General features: G+C 41.2%; 1 protein-coding gene across 2 annotated transcripts in view; it reads right to left on the minus strand.

Moving 5' to 3' along the window:
• The window catches only part of itpr2 (inositol 1,4,5-trisphosphate receptor, type 2), a 56,664-nt gene extending 47,467 nt beyond the window's left edge, over nt 1–9,197 (minus strand). Inside the window, exons 1-6 of one of the 2 annotated variants that reach the window (XM_035157356.2) lie at nt 8,739–9,197; nt 2,933–3,003; nt 2,521–2,639; nt 2,341–2,427; nt 1,143–1,301; nt 243–341 (exon numbers count right to left, since the gene is read on the minus strand). In XM_035157356.2, the coding sequence (XP_035013247.1) occupies nt 243–341; nt 1,143–1,301; nt 2,341–2,427; nt 2,521–2,639; nt 2,933–3,003; nt 8,739–8,830 (627 nt within the window). In that variant the 5' untranslated portion in view covers nt 8,831–9,197. The remainder of the gene's footprint in view (nt 1–242; nt 342–1,142; nt 1,302–2,340; nt 2,428–2,520; nt 2,640–2,932; nt 3,004–8,738) is intronic. The other variant, XM_035157355.2, reaches the window with a different exon arrangement.
• Between the last annotated feature and the right edge of the window lie 2,264 nt (nt 9,198–11,461).

The following is an 11,461-nucleotide window of genomic DNA, read 5'->3' on the forward strand; positions in this document are numbered from 1 at the left end:
ATATTACATTGATATATCACATTATAAACTATTACCTAAACTACGAGCTGTTTTAATATTAAGACATTTTATTCGTATAGTGCTTTTAACAATGCTCAGACACTTTTCATAGAAATAAAAAAAATATCATTTATAAATAACATCGTAATCATACATGGAGATATAAGATAGAGATCATAATTAAACATTAAAAGTATCTTGTTTAACAGACTCTTGAAATGATATAGAGGAATTAGTCCCACCTCTTTGCAGCCGGGGTTGTCCAGCAGCTCGATGTTACTGGCGTGGAGCGGCTGACCTGCGTTCACTGGCATCAGCACCACCTTGTCTCCAACCACCACCTTGAACCGAACCAGAGACAAGTCACATCGCAGCAGGAGACACAGGGTGGTCAAGTTCCAGCAGAGTTCAGATGGATCGAACAGAGAGTAAGAGTGGGGTCCATGCAAAGGAAGGGGTTTGTCTCAGGTCTGCAAACATCTACTTCAGAACACAAAAGGCGCTAAGTGCAGCGGCTACAGGCTGAGATTCACACGAGAGAGAGCGGTGGAGCTGTACACGGCAAGTTTTTTCATACCATGGTGAGCGGACACGAATGCAGCATACAGAGACATGGTGACTGAAAAGTATACAACCTGTTATTGTATCGTTGTTTGCATAATGCATGCTCAGTCTACTTATAATAAACAATTATAATAGACTGTCCACAGTCAACTGTATCTCATTGAGCAGCTGTGCACAAGCACACAAGGTTTGATGTGGGTGGTTCATCACATCTGTTTCAATTCTGTGCAGGAATATCACAAACATTTTAGCTATAATGTCACTATCAATGTCATACAGCAGACAGAAGGGAGAAACTTACCGAATACTTTTTAAGCTCAACCCTGAAAATCTACATGCAATGGGGAGGCCAGTGCATCCATGCGTTTAACATGATATTCTGTGTCTGACCTAATATTGCACAAACACCATGCACAATCAAGAGCAATACCTTTAACCATAGGATGCTAAAGCCAAAGGGGGGAGGACAAAATCAGAAATGTTACTGGGACAGGACAAACAATGACCTGACAGTGTAAACAGAGAGAAACGTCATGGCTTTGTACAGAAAGGTGATTCCGGGCGGAGGGGACACCTACATTATCTCCCTCGCTGCGGAGCTTCCAGAACGGCTGAATGTAGAACCAGGAGCCCTCGTTACCGTCCGAGTCCAAGGAAACACGCATGGCGTTCTTCTCCAGCAAAGCGGGGAGTCGCTTGTTCACCGTCAGGTACTTGTTACTCTTAATGTGCAGGAGCTGAGAACGAGGAATCAGGGGGTTGAGACAGGGGCTGATCTAAGACTTTTCTAAACCAGGGGACATAAAGGGGGCCACAGTTTACACAGGCCCCAAAGGGTGCTGCACTATTATATATTACATCATAAGATTGTTATTACTCAAGCATGTTTATTGCTTGAGTTTATTATTTTATATAATTGTGTATAGACAGGCAACTCCTGATTGTTTTCATTAAGGCTTCATCTACTGATTAATTCATTAATTAACCAATTCATATTGTATGTTTTGGGTTTATTCCAAAGCATCATATTTTATACGTTTTGTGGAAAGTAACTAGCAGCTAAGGGTGTTGGATTTAATATTTATTTAATATTAACGATGTAGTAAATATGAAATAAATAAGTCCAATGTGAATAATATTAGTATAATAAGCAATACTTAAACCTAATAAGTAATACAAAATACACACAAATATTAATATATATTAATATATTAATAATATAAAGACAGAAATAAATCATCTTATTTTTTAAACAAATAGTAAATATCTCATTTTAAATATTTAGTGATCTATAGGTAAGTGTTGAGTAAGCACTTAAATACCTTGCACCATTTTACAAGAGTAATAAGATATCCACTTTTTAAATAAATAGGTTGCTTATCACCTCAAGGTAACTTGTTTGTTTCAAAAGAACTGGCTTCAAATTTCATTCAGTCTGACAAAAAGTGTGTCCGACCACCCTGCACATTGAAAGACTCCACTGATCAGACCAGAGGTAAATTACACCAGCTTTTAAAGTCAACCCTCATAAACTGTTTGAACATATTTTCCAACAGCAGTTAAGTATGTAGTTTCTTTTCTCAACTCAACACCTGGAACAAAAGCTTAGTGATCAGTGACAACACGTCCTATCATTTCAGACTTTTCCAAACCTGCCTGAGGAATCAGAGACTGGATCTCAGTAACGTAACCTTGGTTAAACAGAACAACAAAAACAAAGCCGTGGACTGGAGCCAGTGTGAAGCTGCAGGTGTTTGCAATAGAGAGGGGCTGTACCTGGATGACATTACTGTATTTGACAACCTCTCCGAGCAGCTTCTTGTTCTCTGACTCATTCTGCTTCTGTTCCAGTTCTGCTGCATGCTGGGTAATACAAGGGACATTTGTTAGAGCTTTTGGATGCAAAAGAACAACGAGATCTAGATGCAGATTGAGATAAGAAAAAAGGGGTTGTACCTGTAACTTCTTGAAAAGATCTCCCTGTGTGTTGTTATTTCCTTGTTTTCCTTGCTTTGCCTTCCAGAACTGCTTCTGGGCCGAATATCTGTTCATGGGACACACCTTGAAGAGGCAATCTGCAGAGGACGAGAAGCATTCAGGCACACGGGAGTCACTCCCTGTAAGTCAGGTTGAGTTCCACTCGAGGGTCTTAATGTGGTGAAACTGCCTTTTTGAGGTTAGTGGTTGTTTACCCACCGGGCGACTGAAGAGCCAGTTAAACCTATTAAAGCTTCACGAAAACCACAATGTTGTGTTTAATAACACTGAAAGCAAAGGATCTGGTCAGCTTTGACAGTGTGTGTGTCTGTGTTTGTGTGAGTGTGTGTGTGTAACCCTGAACCAGTGTGACTAGTCTAATCATGCATACCTCTAAATTTCTTAGGTGGGTTTGCAAGGTCTCCGGCATCAGGCTGAACCACACACCTGTCATCAACAAGCCTGTAGAGAAAAACACAAATACAAAATGTCACTCACCATCATTTCTTAAGTACATTACAGTTGTAGCAAGAGGAGTAAAGGTCCACCCTCTAATCTCCAAATAAAAGTTCAGGTTTTTTGATTCAAGATCCATGAATCACTCTCTGAGAAACAAATCTCACAAAAGGGAAAAGAAAAAGGGATCTGGATCTGCTGATCGGCACAGAGATTGAATGGGTTCTTCCTTGGGTCATGGCCCACCTCTCCACACAATTTTATGGAATTCAGTTGAGTAGTTTTTTGCGTAATCCTGCTAACTAACAAATAAACAAGCAAATAGAGACGGAAACATAATCTCTTGGCGGAGGTTAATATGCAGTTTGCCCACACTTCAAAAATAATTATAATTTTAATGTTTTACAGCTTAAATTGTGAAATGAAAAATGGCAACAGGTTGGGGCTGTATTGCGATACAAGATCATGGACCTATGATTTAGTGTCGAGGTGTGCCATGTTTTCCACTGGCCAGTCATTATCTCTGAAAAAATAAAGATTTACATGCAACAAACAGTCGTCCAATTGTGGTGTCACATACAAATGCAAATACATGAATTCTAAAACCATTCATTTCAATCCACGGCTCGAAACCACACTTGAGTGGCAGTTCACTTGGCACCTGCAGGATGAAAAGCTCCGCTGGTTGCACAGCTCTCTGGACTGAGGCTCTAAACATTTTCTGGAGCTCATCTAATCTAAAGCTGCTTTGATCGCTGCTTACCGGCCCAGCGGCAGGAAGGTCTGCTCAGTCTTGTGGTTTGTATTTCGATAAATGACATCCGACTTTCTCTGGTGTCAAATATATTAAAAGTAACAATAAAACCAGATGACAATGAACAGTGTCTGTGTCTGTGTGTGTGTGTGTGTGTGTGTGTGTGTGTGTGTGTGTGTGTGTGTGTGTGTGTTTAAGATGAAGCTTTTAGAAACACCCTTGTTTTGGTCACTGAAGGAACCTCAAGGCTGCTGGAGGAAACCATGTGGTTTCTGTGCAGGGTTGATTAGAGGGAATTTGAAGGGGTGTCACTTAATAACGGCCTAGTTACCCACATCCTAGACTTGTATCTGCTCTTCGCTGACTGTTTTACACACTAGAGACGTTTCACTGGCTCAGCAGGTCTCTGAAATTCACACATTACAAATCTGCACTGACTGTTAAAGCTGCAAAGCTGATGATGACGGATATCTGGAGTAACTGCCGTGGTTCACAAGTTGTCAGTTTGTTTTGTTTTAACTTGATGCCGATTGCACTATGTGATGGCCGCACGATTTGTTTTGAAATTGATTCCCTACAAGAGTCACCACCATGTAAGAAATCTCATGGAAAAATTGAGGCAAAATTTACGTCCGCCACTGTCTAACCAAAACAGGAAGAGGATGGCACTTTTGTTTCCCCTCACAGCTATCGGCTGCTTTCCCCTGACACTGGAAAAGGCAGATGGAACAAGCGGAGTGACTGTTGAAACTCTACCCGGCAAAAGAAAAGGGGTCTCGATGTCGGAGGAGGAAGAAAAACCAGGTGAACAGAAGGACTGATGGAAAACAAGTAGTCTCTTTTTGCACCCCCCCGAATGACTCGCTGATAAAGAGACTGATGAGGCTAGTAAAAACTTCAAGGATGTTTTTTATAATCCATCAACAATTCAGCATTATTACTTCACTGCCTTTTAAAATGGTTTCGTGCAAATTGGGATTTTGCACCTAGCTGTTTCTTGCTTTGGGCAGGAACCAGGCTTTTTGTCATGTTGTGACCAGTAATACCACTTAGAAACACTAGGGGTATTACTCAACACGGGGCCAATTGTAAACACTGTTGGTATTTGTACAAGCTAATCGATCTCATTCGCTACAAGGAACATTTGAATCACTGTATTCAGTCGGCCATTATTTACTGGAACTGAATGCGTGAAACCTGGAAAAACAAAAGGTAATGGAATTTCCCCTGAGGAAATGTTTTACATGTTCATTATTAAAGAGATCAGAGAGGGTGTCGGTTTTCTTTTTGAGACCAAAATTCAGGTCTGGGCTCCAGCAGGGAATCTGCTTTTACTTCATTTTCCTCGTAGATGTGAGAAAGGTCTTATTTTATCGGAATTGTTGAACGTTAAGGTTTCTTATGTCAGTAAATCAGTGTCTAGGTGCTGCTGCTCGTTGGTCTTCATTCTGACGGACCTAATCAAATTCTGAGGCGACATGTATGACTTTCTATAAAAAAAAGACTGATCTCAGACTTTATTCCCATGCACAGATGCACAAGCACATCCATTCATCCATTCGTCCACTGAAGAGAAACATAATGCAATGCACAATTCCTCCAATTCATTCAAAGCGAGCAGCCGTGCTTAAATTAACTGAGCCATTTCCTTTTTTTATGCCACGACACTTGATCAGTGTGTCAATTCACGGTGTGTGTGTGTGTGTATTATTTCCTCTAACTCTGTATCAGAGTTACATCTAAATGAGAAACAATAGGGCCCAACAGGAAACATTATCAAGTGCTAAATGGCTAAACAGGAAGGCCCCGTGGAAAAGGCCCTCCAGCTCATTAATAAGTCATCTTAGGTCCGCAGAGGTGCTGGCGTTGCAAACACGGAGGCTTTGACGGTGGCTGACACTCAGCGAGCAGGAGAGGTTTTCTGTGTAACCGAGTTAAACATGAACCAAAGATAAATCTACCAGGCTGGACACAGACGAGCTAATAATAGCTGCATAGCTTGTGTGGAGTGGACTGAGACAACAACACAGAGAAGGCCACAGTATGTGATGACGACCAGAAAAAAACTGTCTGACATGTTGCACGACAACTAGATAGAATGACTCGAAAGTTAAAATGTTCTACAACCATTCTCTGTGACTGCATGTTTCAACCTGCTGACGAAGCAGACCGAGTCATGCACTTCCTCATTATTACCCTGAGATGACTTCATTTCTGGGGAAAGCTATAATGGGAAAACTTGCAAATACTAAATGACTTAAATGATGGATACAGAAGTATTTTAGCTTTATCTCTCGGATGGGGAGTATAACATCTTCAAGTAACTGCAGAAAAAATGTCCAGTTGCTCGTGACTCAAACCAATCTTGCATCATACCATGAATCGCTTGATTATTGAGAAACATTAAATGTCACAGATCTTCAAAATAAACCCTCTTGACAACCGTAAACATGGGAAAGCACGATATCCAAAAAGGTCAAGGTCACCTGTGGATTTGAATCAGCCTCATGACCTTTGTGTTCCTTATAAGATCATCCGGTTTTTGTGTGTTTACAATATAAGGTGTGTAAGGAACTCACTGATTCATTATATTCCTGAGCAAACAGCCTGGGTAGCCTTGTGCAGCCGAGGCAACATTGTGCTCACCAGGGCCGAGGTTCCTGCAGCTCTTTGCTCTAGATACTACTTTCTCTGGACCTTGGTGAGCTCAGCTCAGCCCTTGATAAAATACACAGCGCCCCTGTCAAACTGCATGAGTTATTCAACGCTGATAAGAGTTTCACTTCTTTGCCTCACAAAAAGAGGAGGTGTGAACAATTGCTGTGGGGGGATTTTTAAATGTTGTCTGCCCCTGTGTGCTGTTTGCATTGGCACAGAGCTTTACAGACACATAAAGTAGTTTGGCTATGTGCTGTCCTGCAGACAGTGAGTCAGGGAACATTGTATAAGTGAAGGTACAAACATACTTCATCTGCCATTTGCTCAAATACTCTGTAGATCCTCCACAGAACAAGACATTAAAGCCGAGGTGTTTACATCAAAACGGGCATGCTCTGCCTGTAGGAGGAATTTAAGGCAGGAACAGGAACGACAGAAAGTAGGAAACAGAAAATGAGGGAAAAGGGAGAGAAGGTGGGTGGGGCAGGGCTCATTCCTCAGGGCCAGTCGATCTCTCCACACTTGTTCTGTGGGTTTAGGGGCCAGAGAGCAACTGGAACCACCAAAGGTATTTCACCTTGCACTGACACTTGACCCTGTCAGCACAGGGGGAAATACAGCCAAGCAAACCATAGTGACGCTGGAGGAGAATAACCCAATGAAAAGTAGTTTCTATCACACCTACACAAAAGTCAGCTGAGACATAAAAGAAAAACAACCTTTGAAAAGTAGTGGTCCACATTACATGAGTGTGTCCCCTTAAAATAAAGCAGTGTCTTCTTATTCCTATGAGCAATTTCCCCCAAAAAACGTATTTTAACTTAATTCATTATTACTTAGAGATTATTTTACAAAAAAAAAGTTTGACAAGTTAAATTAGTTAATAGTTAATTTAATGGTTGTTTTTTCCTGTCCCACCACTTATCTGCTAATCTCTATTAACAGATTCTACAGTTGAATATGCAGAATATGTTTGCAAGGGACAACATTTGGGGGCCAGAAGCCTTCAGGTGTCCGTTTCTAGTTTGACCAGTCATGTTTGAGCAGCCTGTGGTCGCCCCCACCACACACACACACACACACACACACACACACACACACACACACACACACACACACACACACACACACACACACACACACACACACACACACACACACACACACACACACACACACACACACACACACACACACACACACACACACAAACCGGCTGTCGGCTTTTTATTTCATCTGCATTCATATGCAGGTAGCTGTTAGTAGAGATCATCCAAAATGTCATGCGGACCTGAAACACCTACAAAAAGAATCACCGTTTGTGTTTTGTATGAAACAGACTGTAAACGGTGAACTACATACAAAGGAAGGAGTCTTGGCCTGGATATTCTCCGTCTACACCGGAAGCCCCAACATATTAGTTGTTGCCCCCAGAGGCAAAACAATTGTCAGACAATAGCCAATTGCTCATCTGGTGACCCCTCAGATTTACGACCATTGGAGGGGTCTTCATCCTCATGTTGGTCAACACAGCAACGTGTGATATTCAGCTGAATAAAATGTGGTTCATACACAACCAAAGAATTCCCTTTTATACAAAATCGACAGATACTCAACAGTGCGTGTCACTCTCTTATTTGCATTTCCTGACCGATGGCGGCGTGCACAGACACACAAGGCTTTGCTTTCCCTGAAGTTTGTATTTATCGCTTGTGTTTGTTTTTATACTTATCTAATTTATCACTACAGTCTGCACCACTGGGACACTTCATTTGGTTGAACCCTGAGCAGTGACAATAAAGGAACGGAAATGAAATTAATATAATAGCAGTATTTTCAGGGGAGACCATTGTGATGCCCTTTAAAAGCCACTAAGCTCACATACAGGCACAATGCAAATGTATGTAAATGTCTCCGTTACTCTTAACATATAGTTGAATATCGTCTGCATATCATTTGATTTTCATTACTGGATCTCCCTGACGTCCTCTGGTGTCCTCTTGTGGGTCCCCGGGCCCTTACTTTGACTACCAAGTGCCACACAGAGCTCTGGTAACCTTTAGCAAGCGTCTACCTGGGCAACACGCTGCTTTGCATTCCTGTTGCGTTTGCGTAAACGTAAAGAATTTCCTGAGAAGCGACCGATTACGCGTTGATTAGGCCTGTGCCACAACAAGTCCCACACAGAAACCTCTTCCTCGATCGGCTCACGGGGGCCGATCCGAGATGAAGAAAGTGACACAGAAGCAGCGATGGGATTAAAAACACAGCACATGTGTGTGGGGGGGGTTAAAGGTGAGAATAAGAGGAGAAGCACAGAGGAACGTACCCCAAAGTACTGATGAAGCCATTCACCGAGCCTTCCGCGTAAAGAGACACAATGTCTCCGATGTGAAGGAAACTGGATCTGTGCTCTGACATGTTTCTTCTTTGAACTTTTGCGCAAACTACGAAGAAGATCCCCCCCGGTTCTCCATGCGTAAAAGTCTGGCTCCTGCCTTCGTCTGAAAGTAATCCACACGCGTTACAGCAGCAGCAGCAGCGCCTCCTCACATTCACCTCCAACTCCTCTTCCTCTTCTGCATTTCAGCCAGGGCGCCAGGCAGGAGGCGAGGGAGGCAGAGAAATACAAAATAAACACACTGCTGCTGAAGACGTGTGCGTGAAAGAAGTGTTTCTGGGTTGTTGCTGTTTTCTTCTTCTTTACACTTATTTAACTTCTTCCTGTATGTGAGGCAGAGCCGAGAGAGGGAGGGGGAGAGAGAGAGAGAGAGAGCTCCTCTTCACATCCACTTCAGGGGGAGGAGACTGCTGCTGTCAGAGCTCTGAGCCAATTCCGCTCAATGACATGTTTTGGTTTTCATTCAGATCGCAGGGCCTCTGATGAAGAGGAGCTGCTCTTCATCGCATCGCTGGAAACTGCACATCCCAATGTACCTGTGGCTGCAGATAACTTGTAACTATAGAGGCGCTAAGGAGGATCAAACTAGATTAAAAATATAAGATAAAATCCAATCAATAAACTTAAAAGGTCCAGGGTGTAAGATTTAAGTGAATGGATCGATTGGCAGAAATTTAATATAAAATAATTCTAGTGATGTTTTCACAAGTGTTTTTTCATCTAATTGTACAAATTGTTGTTTTCTTTACCCTAGAATGGGCCTTTTATATTTAAATACTTTATATTTACATCGGGAGCAGGTCCTGTAAGGCCACCATGTTTCTTACAGTAGTCCAAACTGGACAAACTAAACACTTTTGGAGTTTTATGACAACTACAGGCTGCCACAGGTTCTCTTTTGAAGGGGAGTGTGAGGTGAGGAGTACAACATGCAACTTCACCACTAGATGTCACTAAATCCTACACACTGAACCTTTAAACAAATGAGGCCAACTTGTCTCCATTTAAATACTGCACTATAAGACTTAAAACATACTATTTTGTCTAACTTTGTGTGTGTTTGTCTGTGTGCGTGTGCGTGTGCGTGTGCATGTGTGTGTGTGTGTGTGTGTGTGTGTGTGTGTGTGTGTGTGTGTGTGTAAGTAAGTAGACAAGCAGATAACATTATATAGGTAACAGTGGGGACCCATAGTGCTCAGTATTAAATAAATAAGCTAAAAATAGGCTAAATAGAATTATGAAATGACACAATATTTTCTAAAACAATATTTAATTCAGCTTCTTTTCACTATTACATCATTCCCCAATAACTTTTCTGAACGAGTCAATCAAATAAGACTGTTGATAAATCATGTCATTAAAACATTAAATAGTTTTTTGGTTTCCAAACAGCTGAAGTGAAGTAAACCAGCAGCTCAGAAATCAGCACCTGTCTCCCTCAGGAAATATTTGTGAAATCCATTAAAAGTAAAAGCACAAGCCAGGAGAACACTAGTTGGCGATGCAACTGCCGTAATCATAAATCACGCATTAACAGTCTCTTGACATGTTTTCAATTTGTTTCTTTTATTTTCATTGAAAAAAATGTAGGGTTGTGCAAACATTTGGCTGGAAATCAAACAATGACACATGGTCAGAGCGAGTGTGTTTCTCAGTGGGTCCACACTGATACAGGAGCAGGACTGACAAACAAAAATACACACAAAATAATAAACGTCTCCTTTTCTCTTCACACTAAAGCCAAACGTAGTCATACGATGTGATTTCTCTGTTTTAAAGTCTTCTGTTTTGACATTTCTTTTGGAATCTTGTTGTTCTCTGCTTTGTTCATTTGTTTCCTTTCAGACCAAAATCTTCAGGCCTGAAATACACAACCACCAGAAGTGGAAAGTAAAAAAAATACCTTCATTCAATACTGTGGCAGAAAAGGGACTTTGGAGTTACCTGCATTTTTGGATGAATTTGTCTTAAGATACAGTTTGATCTTCATTTGAATAAACAAACACAATCTATTTTATTTAATAACACAAATTATTGTACATTTATTTTGAGTACATAATATTCTATAGACTACATATGTGAAGTAGTTAAACGTAGCTCCACCTTCGCCTGCCAAAACATTAAAATGCTGCATAAACTCGGATGCATCAGTATTAATGAAGCAATGATTTAATGCACTAATATAAATCAGCCACAGGGAGCAGAATGGGTATTTTTACTTTTAATATATTAAGTGGATTTAGCTGGTACTTTTACGAGTTTTGAATGAAGGATCTTACTTTTAAAGTTATATTTTACATTGTTGTATTAGTGCTTGTACTGAAGTAAAGTATCTTTGACCAGCAGTAGATGATCTAAATGAGCTGCAGTGAAAGTGAAACAGTGGCAGAGGCTCATGTGGGATATTTTAATGTACTACCTGCATTCATACACCAGAGGTCGCTAGTTCTCTGCTGCAAATGTCACACAGACAATCCCGTTATCTGAACTTTATCACCCTCTAGTGTTCATCTTAGTGAAGTGACAAGTAACTCAGCTGCTGTTGTCTGTGTGTTATATACAAACAAGTGGGCCATGAAAGGTTAGCTCTTACAAAGACTGGTTCTTCAGGCCCTACACACAGTCTGCAGGTGAGACAGATTATCACTGAC

Source organism: Hippoglossus stenolepis, chromosome 5 (genome assembly GCF_022539355.2).
Source record: "Hippoglossus stenolepis isolate QCI-W04-F060 chromosome 5, HSTE1.2, whole genome shotgun sequence".
In the NCBI taxonomy this organism is placed as follows: Eukaryota; Metazoa; Chordata; class Actinopteri; order Pleuronectiformes; family Pleuronectidae; genus Hippoglossus; species Hippoglossus stenolepis.